General features: G+C 42.2%; 1 protein-coding gene across 1 annotated transcript in view; it reads left to right on the top strand.

Moving 5' to 3' along the window:
* Positions 1–13,237, top strand: part of ITFG1 (integrin alpha FG-GAP repeat containing 1) — a 214,537-nt gene that overhangs the window by 146,110 nt on the left and 55,190 nt on the right. The window contains exon 13 of the mRNA XM_065416532.1: positions 7,332–7,375. Coding sequence (XP_065272604.1) covers positions 7,332–7,375 — 44 coding nt within the window. The remainder of the gene's footprint in view (positions 1–7,331; positions 7,376–13,237) is intronic.

Genomic DNA, 13,237 nt, shown 5'->3' with positions numbered 1-13,237 from the left:
GCACATGAAGAATTCTAAATATTATAAAGAACTCTGACAGGTTATTTATCCTTTGTATCCTGTTTTTCTATTTTAATTAATTCTATTCTCTGCATTTAAAAGGACACTATCAAGTGTTTTAAACACAAATTTTGACCAACTGTATCTTAAAATAATATTTGCAATACACTCCAAGTCAGACAGTCCTCACAGTGGGGCATTCCCCATGTCCATGGCATATCACATCTTCACTCTGAGCCTGTGCTTAGGCTTGCCCCTTAGAAGGAACTCTCCAGAATTCTCTTGCTCCAAGTGGCACACGCAGCAGACTCCATCTTTTCCTTTATTGCAGAATTTTCACAGAACTTTTAAGATTCTTAATTAAATTTTTCTGCTTCTTCATTAGCTTCAAAAGTTTTTTCAGAACTGCTAAACTCAAAAACTTTTGACTTTCTAAGGAGAATTTGAAGGACAGCATTGCTTGTTTCTTCCTTTTCCCCCACTCAAAAATTGCAGACAGAGACAGCAGGCTGCAGGAACTCAACTCCCAGTTGGCTTGTGGGCAAGGTCCATACCAGGACAATTGATCAAGCTGAAGTTAAACTTGACTCCCACCAGCACATGAGCAAGGTCCATGCAGAGACAGTTGAGCAGGCTGCAGCAAATTTGGGCCCCCAGCTGGCCTGTGGGTATGGTCCACACTGAGACAGTTGAAGAGGCTGTAGAGAAACTGGCTCCCAACGATCATACAGCTGAAGTCAGTGCTGAGACAGTTGAGCAGGCACTTGGAAGCTTCCCACCCTGACACCAGGCCAAAATCAGTGACTTGTGAAACCCAAAAACAAGAGGAGCTTTTGGTTTTGGATGGTTTTCCAGAGAAACTTGGATACGTCATCCTCAGCCCTGAGAGTATTGACTGCAGTTCTTATTGTGGAAGTCTGTTCTCCACTGTGAATCCATTGTGAGTTGATGCACAAAAATCACAAAAGAAACAAAAACCCACCTATGGAAAATCTACTTGAAACTAGATTTCCCTAGTATTTTGTCTAGAACTGATGCTTCACCTGATTCTGATTTGCTGTACATTCCAAACTTCCAAAGACATGTCTGGAGAACAACTAAGGGTCCACCTAAAGAAGCTGGAATTGCAGGTTAAACATTGATATCTTTAGAAATATTTTGTTGGTAAGCTCTTTGGGAAGCAGAGAGACATAGCAGTTGCTAAGGCTGTAAACGCAGGAATATGGCACTTCCTCCTTCCAGCTTGTGTCATGTTTGAAGCTGCTGCTTTTCCAGGGTCCAGCATAGAGATTACACATTAGGAGTGGGCCATTGTTGCCATTCTTAAGAATTGGAAAACCAAGGCTGGGATTCTCTGGAAAATCATCCAACACCAAAAGCTTCTTTTGTTTTGGGGTTTCCCAAATCTGGGCAGGTTTTCCCTTCCATTCCATGTGGGGTGCTTCAGACTGTGCCCTCATCTGGGATTGAGCCACCTCATAAAAAAGGGTATGCAACATGAGAAAGAGACACTCAAAAGCAGAGGCTTGGTCCAATTATCTCAGAAGTGTCTTCATTATGCTTTTCCCCCAACAGCTCCTAAAGGTGGTAAAGATTGTGACGGAACAGGCCACAGTGATTATAATCCCCTTCTCATTAACCTTCAGGTGTCAGTTCTGAGACCTGATTCAGATGCAACTGGAACACACACACTTTTGAACTCCCAGTAGCCCATGATTCATATTTGTGTGAGGCAGTTAACATCATCTGTCTCTCCTAACCAACAGCAATCCAGTTTTCAGTCACTTAGCTGCACGCAAGCAGCAGAACAGAAAAAAACAAATGAAAGGGGTTATTTAGTGAATTAAGTTATTATAGTTGCTCTTCCACAACACTTTACATTCAAGGATCCTAAAATGTTTTCTAAACTTTACTAAATCCAGCCTCACTCCCCTATGTGAGGGAGGCAAGTACTATTTCCATTATTTTTTAAACAGATGGTAAAATGAAGCACAGAGGTTAAGTAACTTGCCAACTAGTCAGAACTCTTGACTAGTAATCTTATACTGACTACTAGACCATACTCCTTTCCTCATTATAAAAATTAGCTAGTTAGACTCCATAAGCAAGATAGGGAAAATTCTGTCTAAACTGAATTTTCATTTTTGGCCCCTCTGTCGGACAGTCTTCACAGTGGGGCATTCTCTATCTCCATGGCAAATAGAGGCCAGCCAGATGTCATGGGCTTAAGACCACCACTCAGCAAGAAGTCTCCAGAATGATAGCTTCTAAAGATGAAAAAAGTAAAAAAGCTCTATTCAGTTAGAACCATACACAGCAAAGTCTTCAAATGAAATTTAGGGATTTCCTGGAGGAGTTCCCTTTCAACTGCTTAACAAATAGGCAATAGTCATAAAATAAGAAAATTCTGGATATATTGCGATCCTCTGAGGAGGGGTCAGACTGTCTGACAGGAAGGATCCTAGAATGTGAATTCACAAATAAGAGAATTTTTCCCCCTCTCAGTCCCCTCCATGTCAAACAGCCTTCACAGTGTGAAATATAAAGTAATAAGTCATCCCTAGGGAAGGAGGGAGGAGGATTCCATTGACCCATGTAGAATTCAAAAGGAACTAAAGGGTTACACGGGCAACCTGTTCCATAACACCTTTCTATCAAACACTGCATCAGCAGGGATGAAGATGTCAACTCTACAGTTTTAGAGGAAGTGTGAATGTAAGACCCTATAGGAGCCTTACAGACTTTCTCATAAAATGTGTGATCTCTCCACCCACAAAATCACTGCTGTTCTAACAGAGTGCATAGTAATGAGAGAAGTTGTACCTGAGGCTTTAAGTGCCTCTACTATATGCATCTTTATTCATTATTAGGTATTGTTCACATCTAACTTATGTGTTTCTACTCCCTTACAATGCTTGGATTCAACCAGAAGGGCAACAATACTAGTTTCTATTTTATGAGAGATTGTGGTGACCTTGGGGATGGGGGCCTGGATAGGTTGCAGAACTAGAACGTGTAACTGAGGTTTCATTGAGAGCATGCCAAGCCTCAAAACTCCCTTGGATCAGGAGATGGAGAGTAGGCAAGATACTTTCAGAGAGAAGAGGAAGAGATATCAACCATGAAGCTGAAAGTTGTTTTTTATTAGAACTTGTAGAACACAGATCAAGATCATCACACACAAATATTTCCACAAAGCTGACAAGAATGGTAGTCCTTAAAGATCTGTTATCTGATGGCAGTGAAAGATTCTCATGGGTTTCTTAGAGTGTAATGTTCTGCAGTGGCTGACTTCTCTTTCCAGCCTTGAGTCCCGTACTCAGGCCATCTCCTAAAAACACTAGGATGTCCTTTGCTACAGCTGACTTTGCCCCGATGTGTCCCCCTTGTAACACCAACATCTAAGCCTTAAGTAATACATAGACATTCATGAATGTCCTCTGACATCCTAGGAGAGTGGTTATCACTTTCCAGAAGACAGCACTAACAGTAGCCCAGGGTTCATATTTGTGTGAGGCAGTTAACATCATTATTAACATAGCATTGTTTTAGAGTAATACATCAATACCATTTGCTGCTTCTGAGCACACATGCTACGTGAACAGTACCAGTGTACATTTGGTCAGTAAAGTAGAGCGCACACTCAGGATCTTCACACATGAAAATGAGGAGATTGATCTCAGTCTCTTAAGAACAGAATTCATGATGCTTGCAGAAGATTACTTACAGGGTAACATAAAAAAAAATTGAGATCTGAAATCATTACCAGAGTATATGTGGACTGAAAGTTTACAAATACAGTAAACATATTTTAAAACAAATTATTTGAAAATATTCTTCTCTTGTATGCAAAAACATAAATTAGAGTTCTATGTTTCCCCTAGTATAGTTAATTTCCTTAACGTCTAAAACAGTGTAAAGAGTAGCATAAACCCCTACACTTGGATATTGGATTTGGAATATTTCTACCTTTAACAGGTAATGATGGATTTCAGAGACTGTAGAGTAATCCAAAAATAATTTGATCAAGATGGCATAAGTTCTTGGTGTTAGTCCTAAGAAATCATTTTCTTTTGTGTCAGTTTTTAAAACAAATTTGGAATGTTAGTCTGTAGTATAGAGAAAGGCCTTTCTATTTTGTGTGTGTGTGAACCATTAGGCAACAGTGTAATTATCTTATCCTATTCAGTATATTATGTGAGGTGGTAGGTGAGGCCAGTGCCATCAGTATACAGATGACATATAGCTTTATGACTGTCATTCAGCTTAGATATGTCTTTTCTAGTGCCTGGCAATGGCTAGGGCTGGGAAGAGGGTTAGCTGGTTAATCACAGTTTAGAGAAGGTTTCAGAGTAGCAGCCGTGTTAGTCTGTATCCGCAAAAAGAACAGGAGTACTTGTGGCACCTTAGAGACTAACAAATTTATTAGAGCATAAGCTGCTTATGCTCTAATAAATTTGTTAGTCTCTAAGGTGCCACAAGTACTCCTGTTTTTTTTAGTTTAGAGAAGGATATGGTTATGTTTGTCGGCTGAGGGAAAGAACAAGAAAAAATGATAGTGATGCTTGATTTGAGGGAGAGTACCTGTCGTTTGTCACTCAGATTCACAGTTCCTGGAGGCTCTTGTATCCACTTAGAATGACTTACTTCGCGTCCTCGCGGCGCGGGATCGATGGCCGCCGCTCCCCCGTCGACTCCGCTTCCGCCTCTCACCGTGGTGGAGTTCCGGAGTCGACGGCAGAGCGATTGGGGATCGATTTATCACGTCTACATTAGACGCGATAAATCGATCCCCGATAGATTGATCACTACCCGCCGATCTGGTGGGTAGTGTAGATGTACCCTGTGAATTCCAGTTTGGGAAGGATTCTCCCAGCAGCACAAACTGAAGAAGACCGTCATAAGGCTGCATTCCAAGGACCCTTTCACAAGCCCTGGTGAAGGCTTAAACAAGAGCTTGTCATCGTATTAGACTGAATGAAAGTTCAGAAAACAATATTCTGCTGTCTCTGGTCTACAGTTAGACTAATTGATAGCTATGACTCAGGAAAAACTTAGATTTCTGTGTTGCATACATTTTGTAACAGTTTACAATCCATCATAAAACAATCATTGAATTGAGTTTTTATAGATGGGACTGAGCATTGTGTAAGCAAAGTTCTCTTAGTAAAGCAAATTAAGAGTAGTGACTAAACACATAAGCATCCTAGCGGTGTGATCCTGTTGCATATTTGAGCGAAGTTCAAATATTTTGACATCATGAATCAGGTCAGTGCTCAAAATCAAGCATAAGTGGATTTGGAGGTTGTTATTGTTGGGGGGGTTTCAAATCTGTGTGCTGCTAAATGAAATGACCAGCAGTACTTCCTGCCACTCATTTTAAATTCTAGTGTTCTATGATGCCAAAGATTCAACTGTGAATTTTTTTTAGTTATTTCTGAAGTCAATACTTGCTGTTCCAAGTCTCAGCTAAACACTGGGAGAGACTTTAAACAGCATCACCCAGGTTCAATGGCATAGATGCACAAATCTGTCAATTATCTGTACATTGTAGGTTTGGTGTTCTCGCTGGAGGGTCCTCAATTCTGGAGTTTGCACTTCGCCTCCCCACCCCTCTTTTTCCCCAATGCACAGACCTACCTTGGAATGGCAGAGCCCAAATCTGCAGCTATTTGAAATCTGAGAAGTAGACTTTCACTTGTGTTACAGGAAGCCACAAGGAAGTTATATTTTAATGCATTAACAGGCACTTGAGTAAAAGCTGGATGTACTTTGTGCAAACTCTCAATATTGAAGAACCATTATATGAATAGATAACTTGGAGAGATAACATCCCTTATTCAAAGAGCTAACCAGAAATGACAGGACAAAGGAGGAGGAGATATCTTGTTCTTCTCCAATCAGAATGATCGATTGTGTGCTTTTTTTATTTGCACTAAGTGATGTGACAGAACACACCTGATTATGCATCACACAGCTTTCATGTCCTCCCTTTAGTTAATTATAACTAAGCATTTAAGTGACAACACTTATTTAATCTAGTAAGATTTAAACATAATCAGAACTGTCACATACATTATGCATTACGTGCAACTATATACATTTGTCAATAACAGTAATTTCTAACAGATGGGATAAATGATTGTTAGGAATTTGATAGATATATTATAATTTTTCACAAATATAAACAGTTTTATTACTACCTTGAAGTTTACTGATTCCTTTTTTTTAATCTGATTTAAAAAAAGTAAGTAAACTGTAGGAGTAGTCATACACTTGAAATGAAGAATAATGAGCAAAGTATACAATGCAACTATTTTTAGCATACATTTTAATTTGTTTGCGTTTTTCTTAAGTGGCAAATCTATCTTTGGAACTACCTGATTGGTTAGTGTAATAAGTGTGCTAGAGCAGTGATTAGCTCATTACCTTCTGCAAAGTGGCATAATTTAAATGGATCAATTGTCTTTTTAAATGTTAATGTAAGTTATACAACAGCAGTTTATTCTCTTCATTAACTATTTTACAAGAGAGGCAAGCTAAGTATACCTATTGTGACAGACCCAGACCAGTGGGGTACAGGAGTCTGGTAGAGGGCAAATATACTGGTCACTGGATGAGTAGTTTTCTGTTCCCTGCATGACCAGAGCAGGGGCTGCACTAGAGTAATCAGGAACCTGCTAGAACCAGTTAAGGCAGGCAGGCTAATTAGGACACCTGGAGCCAATTAAGAAGAAGCTGCTAGAATCAATTAAGGCAGGCTAATCAGGGCACCTGGGTTTTAAAAGGAGCTCACTTCAGTTTGTGGTGTGAGTGTGAGGAGCTGGGAGCAAGAGGCGCAAGGAGCTGAGAGGGTGTGCTGCTGGAGGACTGAGTAGCACAAGCGTTATCAGACAGCAGGAGGAAGGTCCTGTGGTGAGAATAAGGAAGGTGTTTGGAGGAGGCCATGGGGAAGTAGCCCAGGGAGTTGTAACTGTCATGCAGCTGTTACAGGAGGCACTATAGACAGCTGCAGTCCACAGGACCCTGGGCTGGAACCCGGAGTAGAGGGCGGGCCCGGGTTCCCCCCAAACCTCCCAATTGACCTGGACTGTGGGTTCTTCCAGAGGGGAAGGTCTCTGGGCTGTTCCCCAACCCACATGGTGAATCTCTGAGGCAAGAAAATCTGCCAATAAGCGCAGGACCCACCAAGATAGAGGAGGAACTTTGTCACACTATGTAGAGGGGCGTGAATTAATGCTGTACACTAATAGATTCAGAGAGAGGTAATGCTTACTGTAAAATTGTTTGACAATATAATAACTATAAACCCTGTTTCTGTTTTTCCACAGTTCTTAGTGGCCTCTGTTCTAACGATTGTCCTAGTAAAATAACAGTAAGTATAATTATTTACATTGTTAATGAAATTAATATCTAGAGGGCCCAGTCTGAATGGAGCCCCTTTGTCCTGATTGCAGTACAAACATACAAGAAACAGCCACAGCTTGGAAGAATTTACAGTCTAACTTAAGATAGGGAGCAACAAGTGGATGTAACTGACTGAGGGAATGGGAGCGGAAGAGTAGGAGTAACATTAACAAGTACATCTGGTTCCCAAGACTGATTACAACCCAAATCTGCAGACTTTTTACAAAAGACAATAAACAATTCCTATCAGTAATCACTAATAGCCACCCACCTAGCTATTAGTTGGCAGTTTTCCATATTCACAGTACAAGTGGTTCTTGAAGAGGAGCTTGAAGAAAGTAAAATTGTTTTTTTTTTTTTAAATCAGGTTTATATAATGTATAAGAATTTAATTTTGACAAGACATTGATTATACTGGTATATTTAGGAGTCAAGAAATTGCTTTATATGGAACCAACTTTCCACCTAGATCTATTTACTTATTTAGGAGACATTTTGTGATATGAAATAACAAACCATTCTCACAATATTAAAAAGTCAGCTGAAGGAATAAAAAAGAGGGGATACCATCAGAAATGAACATTAATAAACAGATGTTGGGGAAAGTTTATTACTCACTGCCACTGTTACGGGGACTGCTCTACTCACAGCTCAGCGGTATCCTCCTTGTGGCTCATCTGGGGAATTAACTCTTTCACCTGGTCTGATGCCCCTTCCTGTGGTTATGCAGTCTGTCATTCCCCTCAGCTACTCCATGGCCTCTCATGTGCGAGGAGCGGCAGCACTGTCCTCTTCATAGCTTAGCCCTCTGGCTAAGTCACATTAAAGTTATTCCCCCTTCTGGGCGATCACAAATCCTTTGAAGTAAACTGTCCCAGGCAGTCTGCTGCCCACTGGATGGTCTATGCCACTCCCCCAGTGGCTGGTAGGGGAACCTGGGCCCATCCTATACACCAGGTTCTAGTTCAGGGACTTTCAGCCAAGCAGCTCTGGGCTTTTACTCTCCCAGCCCTTACTACTCCTTTCCTGGACTGCTTCCTACTCTGTCCTTGCAGCTTCGTGCTCTTCCCCCATGTATCAGGGAGTGCCACTGCAGGTTTCTTCCCCCAGCCTGCCAACTTCCTCTCTTTTAGATCCTGCCCAGCTCCTCCCCCCCTAGCTGGACTTCATCTGCAGTTAGGCCCTGCCACTTCCTAGATTTCTTCCAGCTGCAGCCTAAGGTTAATGGGCCTAATTTACCTCTGCAGAGCTTGTGTGGGGTAGACACCCCATCACAGCCACTTAAATAACACTGAATGTAAATATAATTCCCCTACAAAAAAGTATTAGGAGCTGTTTGCTACAGTATAAGTAACTTTTTATGATAATATCAACATGAAACTCGCCTTATATTTTCAGCTCTCATATGTGCGTCAAGGTTTTCCTTAATGTGTCTACTTCTCCTCACACCCATACTGTTCCTAAGTGTTCCTCTGGTTTTGGTCACCTCCTTCTTCTTCTATGCCTTATTCTCATGACTTCAGCTACTGTCTCTGGGCTTGTCTACATTGCCGCTTATGTCAATGTAACTTTTATGTCCAAATTCCCGGCCATGAAAAACGTGTCACGGACCATGAAATCTGGTCTCCCCCCATGAAGTCTGGTCTTTTTTGTGTTTGTACCCTATATTATACAGATTTCACAGGGGAGACCAGTATTTCTCAAATTAGGGGTCCTGACCCAGAAGGGAGTTGCAGGGGAGTCGCAGGGTTATTTTAGAGGCATTGCGGTATTGCCACCCTTACTTCTGCTCTGCCTTCAGAGCTGGGTGACCAGAGAATGGCAGCTGTTGGCCAGGTGTCCACCTTTGAAGGCAGCACCACCAGCAGCAGTGTAGAAGTAAGGGTGGCAATACCATAACATGCCACCCTTACTTCTGCGCTGCTGCCTTCAGAGCGGGGCGGCTGGAGAGTGGCAGTTGCTGACTGCAGAGCTGGGCCCTCAGGCAGCAGTGCAGAAGTAAGGGTGGCAATACCATACGATGCCATCCTTACTTCTGCGCTGTGAAATTGGCTGTGAAATTGACCAAAATGGACCATGAATTTGGTAGGGCCTTACTTATGTCGCTCAGGGGTCTGAAAAAACCACCCCCCTGAGTGACATAAGTTACATAGACTTAAAGCCATGTCTGCACCACACTATGTCGGTGGGAGAGCTTCCACCTCTTATTGAGGACTAATTACGTCTACGGGAGAGCGCTCTCCCGTCAACATAGCACATCTTCATCAGACGCACTGCAGAGGTGCCACTGCAGCGCGGTAGTAAAGACAAGCCCGAAGTGTAGATCACTGCCAAATTTCCCTCTGTCTTCTCCCTTTCTGTTCAGTCTTACATCTGCAGCTGTCTTTCTGAGAGATCTCTTGCTGAATGTTAGTGCATCAGCTTACACTCAACATAGTAAAAACCAAACCTTCTCATCTGCCTCTCTTAAACACCATTTCTCCAATTCCTTTCCTGTGTACGCAAATATGATGGATAATTCAACAGTTTTTCCCATTCCTCCTCCAAACTCACTTGTTAACATTCATCATACAATGATCTACAAATCCCTTTCAGTTTTCTATAATTACTTTATCATTATTTAACACCTTCTTTTCTCCCTCAGAAGACAACATTAAGCATCAAATTTTAAAATTTTACACATTGGCATTTGACAAACTTTTGATCAAGTAGAATTTATTGAGTAAATAAAACAATAGTAATGAATAAATGCTAATAATTTTTAAGCTACTGTTTGCATGTACAGTTTCAGACAAAGCTTTGACATTAGAGAAATCTGAGAAAGCATTAAACACTGGCTGTGAATTTTTAGAAGGAAGTAATTTTCAACTCCTTTGAATTCCTAGTCTGTTGCTTGATTGCACTTGTAACTTTGCAGGAAATTAATTATTCACCCTTATATAGTGTAATGTCTTTTTGGTTATTAACAACAATAATTTTCATGCCTGTCAAAAGGGATGTAAATCCCCCTTTGTCTGAAAAACTGAACTAAACCTTAACTATGGATCTGCTACCAATGCTATCGTATTAATGCATAAAATAGTTACATAAATGTGCCCACTGCAACCTTTATATAATTGGGTCTTTGTCCAGGAAGAAAAGGGGCATTGCCCCTTTAAAGGCTCCCTTACAGCAGGTGGGGAGAAGGGGGAAAGTTTACAGGGATGGACAGGAAGGGCAGGAAGCAGTTGGGGTGACATTAGGACAAGATCTCTGCATTACCTTTCCTACTGACTAGAAGATGGGGGTGGTATTTATACCCCTGGCAGCCTTGTAGTGGCACTCTTTACCAGGATTGGGCTGACAGCACCCAGATACCTGTGTACATGACAGAAGGACTGGGTTCCCTTTTTTACCTGCTGTGGCTATTACGCTTGTTGCCCCTCTTCCTTGGGAGACTGGGAAGGAATTTTGCCCTTACTGCCAAATTGGCCCGAGTGGATTGAGTTTTTTTTCCTTCCCCACAGCTGGTCTGGGACCCAGTGGGGTGGAATAAGGGGGTTAGGTTATAACATAGCAACTTAACACACAAAACATGTGGCAGATGTCCAGTGCAGGTACTCGGTATGGAAGGGATATGGTTATTGGATAAAATGGATTGGAAAAGGATTTGAAGGAAAGCCTCTCTTAAGGGAGCTTGAGTAATGGAGGGGTTAAAGCCGGTGGGGGAGGGTTTGAGGCGCCTACATCTTGTCAGCAGGAAGCCAACCCGCTTCCTTTTCCTAACCTATTTTCAGGGGGCTGAGGAAGGGAGATTGGGGATCCTGCGTCTTGAACAGCAGGGAGTCAACCACCTCCTTCCTGCAGTGTACAATTTGTTGCTAGGTACTCCCAGATAGTATAAGTCAGGGGTGGCCAACCTGTAGCTCCGGGGCCACATGCGGCTCTTCAGAAGTTAATATGCGACTCCTTGTATAGGCACTGACTTCGGGGCTGGAGCTACAGGTGCCAACTTTCCAATGTGCTGGGGGGTGCTCACTGCTCAACCCCTGGCTCTGCCACAGGCCCTGCCCCCACTCCACCCCTTCCCACCCCCTCCCCTCAGCCTGCGGTGCCCTCGCTCCGAGCCTCCTGCATGCCATAAAACAGCTGATCGGGGGGGGGGGTGCCGATTGGCAGGGCTGCTGGTGGGCAGGAGGCACTGTGGGCGGGGGAGCTGATGGGAGGTTGCTGACATATTACTGTGGCTCTTTGGCAATGTACATTGGTAAATTCTGGCTCCTTCTCAGGCTCAGGCTGGCCACCCCTGGTATAAGTGAATAAAGTTGTGGCCTCGTTAAACCACATCAATGGCCTCATGTCTTTCTTCCCATGTGGACAAACATTGAAGAAGTCTTAGTTCAGCAAGGACAGTTTAAGGAAGTTTACTGAACTCCCCCAGCCCATTTGCAACAATAAGCTCTATTGTAGAGTACAGCTTCAAAATAAACCTGAACTTGCTTTTTAAGAAATCAATTTGAAAATCATATCAGGTCCAATTTATGAAACTGCTTTTAGATAGATGTGCCTGACTGATCCTAAGGCTCTATTGCAGTTGAAACATTTGCCTCCGATTTATCCCTTTTTGACTTTCTTTGAGGTTCACATGATTTGAATGGCTATTTGTATTCTTTACCTTCACAACTGCATTGACAGCTGAAAAAGATATAAAAAGTGCACTTTGCCGTTACTTCTCCTTCTGACTTACATTCACTTTTTAAATTATTGTAAGTCCCTAGAAATGTTTGTCATATTGATTTTTACTTCAGATTATTTTCATTATAGTAGAAAGTGTCTGTGCCTTTGCCTAGTACTACAGATAGTACCAAAAAACAATTTCAATACCTATATGCATGTATTTTAAGCAGTTGTTCTTCAAACCAGATCATATGTATTTAATACTTTAGGAAACTTGACTGAATATTGTGGAGTTCTGAGCTAAAACATTCCTTTATAATTAATTCCTCTGATTTTTTTTTATTTTTTATTGTAAAAACAAACTTAATTAAAAAAAAATGTTACAGTCCACTTTCAGATAAGAGGTAAAGGCTCCTGGCCCAGTACTTACTGCCACCAATGCGTTTCCCATATTCCCAGTGGCTTCCTTGGAACCTTTGGGATGTTCCTCAGTCTGCAAGGTCCCGCTCTACGTCCTGGTTGTAGTTTCTCTTCCTCAGCCACCTCCATTGGAGGCACAGTCTGATGCCATCCCTCCTTAGCCAGTTCATCCTGATCTCCTTGCACAGGAAGAAGTGCCTCCACTGGCCCTGCATCCTCTTCCTCACCTTCTTTACCTGTGCCTGATGATTTCAAGTTGTACCAGGACCTTCTCAGGCATTCAGGTTGAGTTTGTGCAATAGAACACACATACATTGTTGGTCATCAGCTCAGGGAGGACTGAGCTGATGGGGGCCTTCCTAATAAATGAAGCTCTCTTAGAGCCTGCAATACCCCAGCTTCACTGCCTACTACAGCAAAGAGTTCTGAGAAAAGCTATTATGTTCCCATGCAGGGCTTCGAGTGTTTTTATTCCCATCCAGCTTCAACTTCCTCGTGGTAACAATGGTGAATGACAGATCACAACAGGGAAGGTATAAGTCTACCCCCAAGGACAAAGTCTAAGAGGTTGGACTTGATGTGGAGATATGGAAGGTTCTGTATGGTCACCCTAGCACCCGTCCTTCCCATGTTAAATCAAAATGACTGGTTTGCGGCTCTGGATCTTCAGGATGCCTATTTCCATGTGATGATTCTCCCAAACCACAGAAAGTTTCTGAGGTTTGTCGTGGGAGGTCACTGCTATCAGTGCGCT

Source organism: Emys orbicularis, chromosome 14, assembly GCF_028017835.1.
Source record: "Emys orbicularis isolate rEmyOrb1 chromosome 14, rEmyOrb1.hap1, whole genome shotgun sequence".
Classification (NCBI taxonomy): domain Eukaryota; kingdom Metazoa; phylum Chordata; order Testudines; family Emydidae; genus Emys; species Emys orbicularis.
The sequence above is the reverse complement of the archived record's forward strand: the minus strand, read 5'-3'. Positions and strand labels throughout refer to the sequence as shown.